This window comes from Salvelinus namaycush, chromosome 18 (assembly GCF_016432855.1).
Source record: "Salvelinus namaycush isolate Seneca chromosome 18, SaNama_1.0, whole genome shotgun sequence".
NCBI lineage: Eukaryota > Metazoa > Chordata > Actinopteri > Salmoniformes > Salmonidae > Salvelinus > Salvelinus namaycush.
Window position 1 is genome coordinate 43,448,160 of NC_052324.1, and position 12,810 is coordinate 43,460,969.

Genomic DNA, 12,810 nt, shown 5'->3' on the forward strand with positions numbered 1-12,810 from the left:
GTATCACACTAGGCTTTCAAGGCCCCCCGTGAATTGATTTGATACAATTGTACTTTACTTTAGAGAACATTTTAAAATCGATGAATCCATTCCGGAAGAATCCACACTGCCAGAGAGGGGTGGAGGAAAATAGTATCCGTACAAAATATATATAAACATTTTCTGTATCGGAAGACGATTACAGAAAATTGACTAATACATATGTCAATTATTCTATCCGTTTGTAGATGCCCATTGAAGTTGATATAGAAACGGGTAACATTAGTAGACCCCCCGTTTCGTCTCTGTATTCATAAAGTAGTCTGGCTGAGTTGAAAGTCGCTCCTCAATTGGAAGAATGTTTCGGCTCCCACGGAAATCGCTTTAATAATTTTAAAGGAACACGGAGTCTGACGTCGGAGGAACTGCAGCGAGCTAGATGATTTTCTAGGATCACTGTCACAAGCCGTTTCATTTTAAAGACTAGGGTATATTTTAAGAGATACCAGTTCTGACGAGCCATAACAAGCCATAAAACACTTGTTTTACGGATAACATAAAGCTACAGTGTTTCACAACTTCTCCAGAGCAGAATGCCTGTGAAAGGAATCGGGAAAGTGGCTGCGTATCCAAGCAAAGGCGAACACGTCGGAGTAAGTCAACTGTAGTTTTAACAGTATAGATTGCAACTTTTAGCCTAGCCCATCTCTGTATCGTTATGCGCTGCGTCACAGGAATATGCTGTGTGCTACAGTAATAAATGTTGGATGAGTTTTACGGCCAGTGGCTATAGGCTACCTTTACGGAGCAACCAATGGCGTTTAGAACCTTGTGAATTCACCTGTTGATTTTCGCCCTCCCGGCCAATAAGAATGACGCCTGAAGTATTTGGCCAAATATTTGCGTTTATATTTGCACAGTTTAGATGCCTCAGTTAGGGGCTATATAATCATCTGTAGTTGACTATTCCTACTGTTAAACCATCTAGCCTATCTATTCCAAATGACAGCTATTGTAGGCAGCTGAGTTGAGGAGTGTGAATAGATTGTCAATTGTGTTTATTGCCTATTTAAACGTTTTTAAGATTTTTTTTTTTTTAATCGTCATTCTGTTTGAAAAGTCGAACTCTCACTTTGTAAAATACCACCCTGACGCGGAGCGTTTACAGAAACAGTGCGCACATCGGCATGATGAATAATGGAATGGCAAAGTAAGCCAATATTCCCAGACGTCCGGAGATGATGGTTATTTAGTCTATTTCCAATACCTAGCCTAACTAAGCATGCCGAAAATCATATCCACTTGTGTTTTTGTCAGGGAGAGAGTACACCACCTTATGGTACAAGATAAGAAGGCTAATATCATGGTATGTGTTATTGTCAATAAGACACATGATTTAAAGTAGTAGTTGTGATGTTGTATAAATCTCTATCTAGTTGAAATATTGTGTCAACACATTCTATAATGGCTGAAGTCTCAACATCCCTCCCCTTGGCTGGTCAAGGCTGACCGTGTGTGTGCGCTCCGGTCTTTGTGTGTGTGGACGCACCCTGAAGGCTCTCTGTGCTTGGCTCATTACTGTCTGTCTGTCTGAGCCCAGCAGGGGAGGAGCTTAGGGCACACAGGATACTGGACATCATTACTGGGGCTGGGAGAGCTGGAGGTCTCGGGTATTACGTTTGTCTGTGTGTGTACACTTGTGTATATGTTGTTGAATAGCTGTATGCATTTACAGTATATTTGTGTCTATTTCTGTGTGTGTGTGTGTGTGTGTGTGTGTGTGTGTGTGTGTGCAGGCATCTGTGTGTGTGTGTGTGTGTGTGTGTGTGTGTGTGTGTGTGTGTGTGTGTAACGGGTTGAGGATGATCACATTGCTGACCTCATGACACCCAGCAGCTTCCCCACTTCAAATCCTCTCAACCCCAGCCATATGGTGTTAATTTACACAGCTACTGTATTCATTCAAATAAAACAGTTGAATGAATTAGTACTGATACACATCTTATTCATCAGTCTAGTGTCTTATTCATCAGTCTAGTGTCTTATTCATCAGTCTAGCGTCTTATTCATCAGTCTAGCGTCTTATTCATCAGTCTAGCGTCTTATTCATCAGTCTAGCGTCTTATTCATCAGTCTAGCGTCTTATTCATCAGTCTAGTGTCTTATTCATCAGTCTAGCATCATATTCATCAGTCTAGTGTCTTATTCATCAGTCTAGCATCATATTCATCAGTCTAGCATCATATTCATCAGTCTAGCATCATATTCATCAGTCTAGCATCATATTCATCAGTCTAGTGTCTTATTCATCAGTCTAGCATCATATTCATCAGTCTAGCATCATATTCATCAGTCTAGCATCATATTCATCAGTCTAGTGTCTTATTCATCAGTCTAGCATCATATTCATCAGTCTAGTGTCTTATTCATCAGTCTAGTGTCTTATTCATCAGTCTAGTGTCTTATTCATCAGTCTAGCATCATATTCATCAGTCTAGTGTCTTATTCATCAGTCTAGTGTCTTATTCATCAGTCTAGCATCATATTCATCAGTCTAGCATCATATTCATCAATCTAGTGTCTTATTCATCAGTCTAGCATCATATTCATCAGTCTAGCATCATATTCATCAGTCTAGTGTCTTATTCATCAGTCTAGCATCATATTCATCAGTCTAGTGTCTTATTCATCAGTCTAGTGTCTTATTCATCAGTCTAGCATCATATTCATCAGTCTAGCATCATATTCATCAGTCTAGTGTCTTATTCATCAGTCTAGCATCATATTCATCAGTCTAGCATCATATTCATCAGTCTAGTGTCTTATTCATCAGTCTAGTGTCTTATTCATCAGTCTAGCATCATATTCATCAGTCTAGTGTCTTATTCATCAGTCTAGTGTCTTATTCATCAGTCTAGCATCATATTCATCAGTCTAGCATCATATTCATCAATCTAGTGTCTTATTCATCAGTCTAGCATCATATTCATCAGTCTAGCATCATATTCATCAGTCTAGTGTCTTATTCATCAGTCTAGCATCATATTCATCAGTCTAGTGTCTTATTCATCAGTCTAGTGTCTTATTCATCAGTCTAGCATCATATTCATCAGTCTAGCATCATATTCATCAGTCTAGTGTCTTATTCATCAGTCTAGCATCATATTCATCAGTCTAGCATCATATTCATCAGTCTAGTGTCTTATTCATCAGTCTAGCATCATATTCATCAGTCTAGCATCATATTCATCAGTCTAGCATCATATTCATCAGTCTAGCATCATATTCATCAGTCTAGCATCATATTCATCAGTCTAGCATCATATTCATCAGTCTAGCGTCTTATTCATCAGTCTAGCATCATATTCATCAGTCTAGCATCATATTCATCAGTCTAGCATCATATTCATCAGTCTAGCATCATATTCATCAGTCTAGCATCATATTCATCAGTCTAGTGTCTTATTCATCAGTCTAGCATCATATTCATCAGTCTAGTGTCTTATTCATCAGTCTAGCATCATATTCATCAGTCTAGTGTCTTATTCATCAGTCTAGCATCATATTCATCAGTCTAGCATCATATTCATCAGTCTAGTGTCTTATTCATCAGTCTAGTGTCTTATTCATCAGTCTAGTGTCTTATTCATCAGTCTAGTGTCTTATTCATCAGTCTAGTGTCTTATTCATCAGTCTAGCGTCATATTCATCAGTCTAGCGTCATATTCATCAGTCTAGTGTCTTATTCATCAGTCTAGTGTCTTATTCATCAGTCTAGTGTCTTATTCATCAGTCTAGTGTCTTATTCATCAGTCTAGCATCATATTCATCAGTCTAGTGTCTTATTCATCAGTCTAGTGTCTTATTCATCAGTCTAGCATCTTATTCATCAGTCTAGTGTCTTATTCATCAGTCTAGTGTCTTATTCATCAGTCTAGTGTCTTATTCATCAGTCTAGCGTCTTATTCATCAGTCTAGCGTCATATTCATCAGTCTAGCATCATATTCATCAGTCTAGTGTCTTATTCATCAGTCTAGCATCATATTCATCAGTCTAGCATCATATTCATCAGTCTAGCATCATATTCATCAGTCTAGTGTCTTATTCATCAGTCTAGCGTCTTATTCATCAGTCTAGCATCATATTCATCAGTCTAGCATCATATTCATCAGTCTAGTGTCTTATTCATCAGTCTAGTGTCTTATTCATCAGTCTAGCGTCATATTCATCAGTCTAGCATCATATTCATCAGTCTAGTGTCTTATTCATCAGTCTAGTGTCTTATTCATCAGTCTAGCATCATATTCATCAGTCTAGCATCATATTCATCAGTCTAGCGTCATATTCATCAGTCTAGTGTCTTATTCATCAGTCTAGCATCATATTCATCAGTCTAGTGTCTTATTCATCAGTCTAGCATCATATTCATCAGTCTAGCGTCTTATTCATCAGTCTAGTGTCTTATTCATCAGTCTAGTGTCTTATTCACCAGTCTAGCGTCTTATTCACCAGTCTAGTGTCTTATTCATCAGTCTAGTGTCTTATTCATCAGTCTAGCGTCTTATTCACCAGTCTAGCGTCTTATTCACCAGTCTAGCGTCTTATTCACCAGTCTAGCGTCTTATTCATCAGTCTAGCGTCTTATTCATCAGTCTAGCGTCTTATTCATCAGTCTAGCGTCTTATTCAACTTTTGGATTACCTAAACTCAGTAACATAATCGGATTACTTTCAGTTACTTTTAGATTACTTTCCCCTTAAGAGGCGAAGGTTAGCATTTTTCGTCATGAATCTTGTTCTGGGGGCAGCTCTGCAATGGTCACAAGCTAAATCTAACCTTAACCTTAACCTTAACCATGCTGCTAACTCTAATGTCTAACCCTAACCTTAAATTTGGACCAAAAAGCACAATTTTGTTTTAATACATTTTTACAATAAGCCAATTTTGACTGTTCTGCCACAGTCTCTGCCTCAAGGACAAGACTCACCCCAATACACATCAATCCGTTTGTTTAAATTTAAGCTATTATATAAAATACTTGCTACCAAAAGAATGCTCAATATTATGAGATATTGAACATTCAGCCCTGTGCAGACTGCCATGAGGAAACAATCAATAGAACATAGTTTCTGGTACTGTCCATCGGTGGCTCGCTTTTGGAGTCCAGGAATGGTTGTTATGTCATAATATCAGGGTTTAGATGGACCTGCAAAATGTACTGTTAGGGGATCTGAAAAACCACGATCAGTCAGTAGGAAATATCATTATACAGTACTGTTGTGTCTTTACTATCATTAACTGAAGACCTTTAGTTTTTTATCAAAGATTCTCTGTAATTAGTATTACGCGATTAAACTGATTAATCATGTAACTGTAATTAACTAGGAAGTCGGGGCACCAAGGAAAATATTCAGATTACAAAGTTATAATTTTCCTAATATAACTTTTCAGATATTTTATATCTGATCAATTACTCTTCGAATTAATTTATTATTTACTTTACCTCACGTTAGTCTCATTCCAAACGTCGTAAATTGTTGGTTATCTGCACGAACCCAGTCTTCACTATGAGTCAGCCATACATCAATTGTCTTAAATCATTTATTTACTAACTAAGTAATTCACAGAAATGCATAAACAAACAAACAAAGTAAATATGGTTACAAGAAATGATAGGGGAATGTGCCCTAGTGGGCTAAACCGGCATGGCGGCTTGTTGGACAAAAGGGGAGTGGTGGTCAGATGAGAAGTCACTACAGAGTTGATAATTATAACAATTGAAATGCTAATCCTTTGCACATGAACGCTCACTCATTTCGGGAATAATTGCAATCAATATATATATTTACGCTCAGTGCGTTGTCGGGATCTCTGCTGAAAAGTTAGTTTCTGTTGGAGAGTTTCCGAAATTTCACATTTCACACGCTCTTAACCACTAGGCTACCATAAATGTAGTTTTGTACTGTAATTGTAAGCAGACAATGAGAAAATTGCATTTGGAAAAGGTGAAGTTTTTGCTGTGAGCCAACGCAGTAACCAAGGTAACCACAGGTTGTTTTTCCCCTCCACAGGCGAGCTAATACCGACTGAGACTATAGGTCTACTTTATGAGTGACTGTGGGTTTAAATGCATATTATAAACGGAGTGTGTATTTCTAACTATGTAGAACTGATCCCCCAGGGGAGAGAGATGGTCAGAGCAGACATGAGGGCGTGTGTTTCCGGCCGCCTTAGAGTGGAGCAGGTGGTCCCAGCAGTAATCCCCCAGAAGGCCGTGGCAGTTCTAATCTCTCGGGGGGCCGTTTTGGCTTTGACCAACACACACACACACACACACACACACTGACCAGCCGGAAACACTCACACCCTATAATTAGTACACTCACACCCTATAATTAGTACACTCACACCCTATAATTAGGACACTCACAGACCAGATTATGTTAATTCCATCTTTCTAGTTTTCTAGATGAGCTTGCGTCAAGATTTAAAACTTAATGAAATAATATGTTATATTATATTATAGACCGTTTCTTATCAAGTCTTTGGTAACTCAGCAGAGTGCACAGATGGGGATGAACAGTACGTTTTGTAGACAGACAGTTTAGGAACAAATATAAAGTATATGAAATACCTGTTATGTCAGAATGTGTTCATTACTGCAGCATATATCCCTCTAGAGGTTATCAGGGGTCATGTAGTCTGATCTGACACACCCTTTCTACCACATCGCCGGGCCGAGGGCTCCTGAGTGACGCGGTGGTCTAAGGCACTGCATCTCAGTGCAAGAGGAGCACTATAGTACCTGGTTCGAATCCGGGCTGCATCACATCCAGCTGTGATTGGGAGTCCCATAGGGCGGCGCACAATTGGCCCAGCGTCGTCTGGGCTTGGCCGGAGTAGGCTGTCATTGTAAATAAGAATTTGTTCTTAACTGACTTGCCTAGTTAAATAAATGTTAAATAAAAAAAATAATAATAATAATTCTCAGGGGGAGTGGACAGAGTTAAATATTCCACAGATTACCAAATGCCACCCTATTCCCTTTATAGTGCACTACTTTTGACCAGGGTCTATAGGGTAGTAGTGTACTATGGAATAGGATTCTGTTTGGGACGTAATCCCTGTCAGACCACAGCCGAGACAGGCCTTGTTCCAATACTAAGGAAGTGTCAGACCACAGCCAAGACAGGCCTTGTTCCAATACTAAGGAAGTGACAGACCACAGCCAAGACAGGCCTTGTTCCAATACTAAGGAAGTGTCAGACCACAGCTGAGACAGGTCTTGTTCCAATACTAAGGAAGTGACAGACCACAGCCAAGACAGACCTTGTTCCAATACTAAGGAAGTGACAGACCACAGCCGAGACAAGTCTTGTTCCAATACTAAGGAAGTGTCAGACCACAGCCAAGACAGGCCTTGTTCCAATACTAAGGAAGTGTCAGACCACAGCCAAGACAGGCCTTGTTCCAATACTAAGGAAGTGACAGACCACAGCCAAGACAGGCCTTGTTCCAATACTAAGGAAGTGACAGACCACAGCCAAGACAGGCCTTGTTCCAATACTAAGGAAGTGACAGACCACAGCCAAGACAGGCCTTGTTCCAATACTAAGGAAGTGACAGACCACAGCTGAGACAGGTCTTGTTCCAATACTAAGGAAGTGACAGTCCACAGCCGAGACAGGCCTTGTTCCAATACTAAGGAAGTGTCAGACCACAGCTGAGACAGGTCTTGTTCCAATACTAAGGAAGTGACAGACCACAGCTGAGACAGGTCTTGTTCCAATACTAAGGAAGTGACAGACCACAGCTGAGACAGGTCTTGTTCCAATACAAAGGAAGTGACAGACCACAGCTGAGAGGTCTTGTTCCAATACTAAGGAAGTGACAGACCACAGCTGAGAGGTCTTGTTCCAATACAAAGGAAGTGACAGACCACAGCTGAGACAGGTCTCGTTCCAGTACTTTAAAATATTTTCTCCCTCCTCCTTCCCGAGAGGTAAATCAGTTTAAGTGACAGTGTTTTTTGAGTAGGCCTATTTCAACTCTATGCATCTTGATTTAGTCTGACTGTGGATGATTTCCATGAGTAAACCCTTCATGTTAGATTATTGGATCGATGCAGGTGGGCGCTCCATGTATGCATGTTTCTCCTATCCTTGTCATGTGACGTCTGTGATTACTATTCTAACAGGCTATAACCCCTCTCAGCTCTCTTCACCGAGAGAGAGAGAGAGAGAGAGCGAGCACTAGAGACAGCAGTCCACTCCAAGCAGAAAGGCTGATTGTTCCAGCCTCAGTCACGGGTCTCAGTTTGCTGTTTCTGTTTTGTGTTGATAAAACAATGGCTGTTTTGGAGTGCCAGGGTCGTGTCTGAGAACCTTGGCTCATCTCTAGCCCTCTGTTCTCTCTCTCCACTGGGCCAGCTATTCTCCCCACTGTCTATTGTGATGTCATCTCATTAGTGACTCATTCTGTTTGCATATTCTGAATCCCTCTTCCATCATTTGTATTATTAGGTGACCTGTTTATTATATAGCGTTTAAGAGAAAATCATGTGAAGCTCTTTGTAAATAAAAGTATTATTATTATATAAGTATCATTAGCACGATTAGTCTAAATTATTCATAGTTTGACCTCTCGTCTTGAAGTAATTCATACTTAAAAATCCCCACAAATCTCCAGGAAAAGCTTGAATGGCTTTTGGGGGGTTAAACACTATTCAGATAGCAACACCTTTTCTGTATGTCTCAGCAAGCTGGGCATGAGTCTTTCAACATCTCTTTGTTTTTTCTTCATGATAAATTGTTCTATTTTTATCATCTTCCCTTCAGTGTTGCACCTGGGATTGTGTCTCTGTATAGAATATCTGACAGACCAGAGTGTCTCTGTATAGAATATCTGACAGACCAGAGTGTCTCTGTATAGAATATCTGACAGACCAGAGTGTCTCTGTATAGAATATCTGACAGACCAGAGTGTCTCTGTATAGAATATCTGACAGACCAGAGTGTCTCTGTATAGAATATCTGACATACCAGAGTGTCTCTGTATAGAATATCTGACATACCAGAGTGTCTCTGTATAGAATAGCTGACAGACCAGAGTGTCTCTGTATAGAATATCTGACATACCAGAGTGTCTCTGTATAGAATAGCTGACATACCAGAGTGTCTCTGTATAGAATATCTGACATACCAGAGTGTCTCTGTATAGAATAGCTGACAGACCAGAGTGTCTCTGTATAGAATATCTGACATACCAGAGTGTCTCTGTATAGAATAGCTGACAGACCAGAGCAGCAGAGAGGAAATTATTAGGCTTTGATCACTGGGAGGAAGTCCATCAGTAAACAACCACTTCAGACACTGGCCTCTATCTCTCTCTCTTCCTATTTCTCTCCATTCCTCTCTCTCTCTCTCTTCTGCATTCTCCCTCTGCCTCTCTGTTCTGTGTTCTGCCTCTCTGTTCTGTGTTCACCCTCTGCCTCTCTGTTCTGTGTTCTCTCTCTGTTCTGTGTTCTCCCTCTGCCTCTCTGTTCTGTGTTCTCCCTCTGCCTCTCTGTTCTGCGTTCTCCCTCTGCCTCTCTGTTCTGCGTTCTCCCTCTGCCTCTCTGTTCTGCGTTCTCCCTCTGCCTCTCTGTTCTGCGTTCTCCCTCTGCCTCTCTGTTCTGCGTTCTCCCTCTGCCTCTCTGTTCTGCGTTCTCCCTCTGCCTCTCTGTTCTGTGTTCTCCCCCTGCCTCTCTGTTCTGTGTTCTCCCTCTGCCTCTCTGTTCTGCGTTCTCCCTCTGCCTCTCTGTTCTGTGTTCTCCCTCTGCCTCTCTGTTCTGTGTTCTCCCCCTGCCTCTCTGTTCTGTGTTCTCCCTCTGCCTCTCTGTTCTGTGTTCTCCCTCTGCCTCTCTGTTCTGTGTTCTCCCTCTGCCTCTCTGTTCTGCGTTCTCCCTCTGCCTCTCTGTTCTGCGTTCTCCCTCTGCCTCTCTGTTCTGCGTTCTCCCTCTGCCTCTCTGTTCTGCGTTCTCCCTCTGCCTCTCTGTTCTGCGTTCTCCCCCCGCCTCTCTGTTCTGCGTTCTCCCCCCGCCTCTCTGTTCTGTGTTCTCCCCCCGCCTCTCTGTTCTGTGTTCTCCCCCCGCCTCTCTGTTCTGTGTTCTCCCCCCGCCTCTCTGTTCTGTGTTCTCCCCCTGCCTCTCTGTTCTGTGTTCTCCCTCTGCCTCTCTGTTCTGTGTTCTCCCCCTGCCTCTCTGTTCTGTGTTCTCCCTCTGCCTCTGTGTTCTGCCTCTGTGTTCTGCCTCTCTGTTCTGTGTTCTGCCCCTGCCTCCCTGTTCTGTGTTCTCCCCCTGCCTCTCTGTTCTGTGTTCTCCCTCTGCCTCTGTGTTCTGCCTCTGTGTTCTGCCTCTGTGTTCTGTGTTCTCCCTCTGCCTCTCTGTTCTGCGTTCTCCCTCTGCCTCTCTGTTCTGCCTCTCTGTTCTGTGTTCACCCTCTGCCTCCCTGTTCTGTGTTCTCCCCCTGCCTCTCTGTTCTGTGTTCTCCCTCTGCCTCTGTGTTCTGCCTCTGTGTTCTGCCTCTGTGTTCTGTGTTCTCCCTCTGCCTCTCTGTTCTGCGTTCTCCCTCTGCCTCTCTGTTCTGCCTCTCTGTTCTGTGTTCACCCTCTGCCTCTCTGTTCTGTGTTCTCTCTCTGTTCTGTGTTCTCCCTCTGCCTCTCTGTTCTGTGTTCTCCCTCTGCCTCTCTGTTCTGTGTTCTCCCTCTGCCTCTCTGTTCTGCGTTCTCCCTCTGCCTCTGTTCTGTGTTCTCCCCCTGCCTCTCTGTTCTGTGTTCTCACCCCGCCTCTCTGTTCTGTGTTCTCACCCCGCCTCTCTGTTCTGTGTTCTCCCTCTGCCTCTCTGTTCTGTGTTCTCCTCCTGCCTCTCTGTTCTGTGTTCTGCCTCTGTGTTCTGCCTCTGTGTTCTGCCTCTCTGTTCTGTGTTCTCCCTCTGCCTCTCTGTTCTGTGTTCTCCCTCTGCCTCTCTGTTCTGTGTTCTCCCTCTGCCTCTCTGTTCTGTGTTCTCCCTCTGCCTCTCTGTTCTGTGTTCTCCCTCTGCCTCTCTGTTCTGTGTTATCCTCCTGCCTCTCTGTTCTGTGTTCTGCCTCTGTGTTCTGCCTCTGTGTTCTGCCTCTCTGTTCTGTGTTCTCCCTGTGCCTCTCTGTTCTGTGTTCTCCCTCTGCCTCTCTGTTCTGCGTTCTCCCTCTGCCTCTCTGTCCTGTGTTCTCCCCCCGCCTCTCTGTCCTGTGTTCTCCCCCCGCCTCTCTGTCCTGTGTTCTCACCCCGCCTCTCTGTTCTGTGTTCTCCCTCTGCCTCTCTGTTCTGTGTTCTCCCTCTGCCTCTCTGTTCTGTGTTCTCCCTCTGCCTCTCTGTTCTGTGTTCTCCCCGTGCCTCTCTGTTCTGTGTTCTCCCCCCTGCCTCTCTGTTCTGTGTTCTCCCTCTGCCTCTCTGTTCTGTGTTCTCCCTCTGCCTCTCTGTTCTGTGTTCTCCCCCCGCCTCTCTGTTCTGTGTTCTCCCCCCGCCTCTCTGTTCTGTGTTCTCCCCCTGCCTCTCTGTTCTGTGTTCTCCCTCTGCCTCTCTGTTCTGTGTTCTCCCCCTGCCTCTCTGTTCTGTGTTCTCCCTCTGCCTCTGTGTTCTGCCTCTGTGTTCTGCCTCTCTGTTCTGTGTTCTGCCCCTGCCTCCCTGTTCTGTGTTCTCCCCCTGCCTCTCTGTTCTGTGTTCTGCCTCTGTGTTCTGCCTCTGTGTTCTGCCTCTGTGTTCTGTGTTCTCCCTCTGCCTCTCTGTTCTGCGTTCTCCCTCTGCCTCTCTGTTCTGCCTCTCTGTTCTGTGTTCACCCTCTGCCTCCCTGTTCTGTGTTCTCCCCCTGCCTCTCTGTTCTGTGTTCTCCCTCTGCCTCTGTGTTCTGCCTCTGTGTTCTGCCTCTGTGTTCTGTGTTCTCCCTCTGCCTCTCTGTTCTGCGTTCTCCCTCTGCCTCTCTGTTCTGCCTCTCTGTTCTGTGTTCACCCTCTGCCTCTCTGTTCTGTGTTCTCTCTCTGTTCTGTGTTCTCCCTCTGCCTCTCTGTTCTGTGTTCTCCCTCTGCCTCTCTGTTCTGCGTTCTCCCTCTGCCTCTGTTCTGTGTTCTCCCCCTGCCTCTCTGTTCTGTGTTCTCACCCCGCCTCTCTGTTCTGTGTTCTCACCCCGCCTCTCTGTTCTGTGTTCTCCCTCTGCCTCTCTGTTCTGTGTTCTCCCTCTGCCTCTCTGTTCTGTGTTCTCCCTCTGCCTCTCTGTTCTGTGTTCTCCCTCTGCCTCTCTGATCTGTGTTCTCCTCCTGCCTCTCTGTTCTGTGTTCTCCCTCTGCCTCTGTGTTCTGCCTCTGTGTTCTGCCTCTCTGTTCTGTGTTCTCCCTGTGCCTCTCTGTTCTGTGTTCTCCCTCTGCCTCTCTGTTCTGCGTTCTCCCTCTGCCTCTCTGTCCTGTGTTCTCCCCCCGCCTCTCTGTCCTGTGTTCTCACCCCGCCTCTCTGTTCTGTGTTCTCCCTCTGCCTCTCTGTTCTGTGTTCTCCCTCTGCCTCTCTGTTCTGTGTTCTCCCTCTGCCTCTCTGTTCTGTGTTCTCCCTCTGCCTCTCTGTTCTGTGTTCTCCCTCTGCCTCTCTGTTCTGTGTTCTCCCCCCTGCCTCTCTGTTCTGTGTTCTCCCTCTGCCTCTCTGTTCTGTGTTCTCCTCCTGCCTCTCTGTTCTGTGTTCTGCCTCTGTGTTCTGCCTCTGTGTTCTGCCTCTCTGTTCTGTGTTCTCCCTCTGCCTCTCTGTTCTGTGTTCTCCCTCTGCCTCTCTGTTC

The 12,810-nt window shown here is 44.1% G+C and overlaps 1 protein-coding gene across 1 annotated transcript in view; it reads left to right on the plus strand.

Moving 5' to 3' along the window:
* The first annotated feature begins 300 nt into the window (after positions 1 to 300).
* Positions 301 to 12,810, plus strand: part of LOC120063471 (tight junction protein ZO-2-like) — a 120,751-nt gene continuing 108,241 nt past the window's right edge. Inside the window, exon 1 of the mRNA XM_039013853.1 lies at positions 301 to 632. Within this exon, the coding sequence (XP_038869781.1) occupies positions 573 to 632 (60 nt within the window). The 5' untranslated portion in view covers positions 301 to 572. The remainder of the gene's footprint in view (positions 633 to 12,810) is intronic.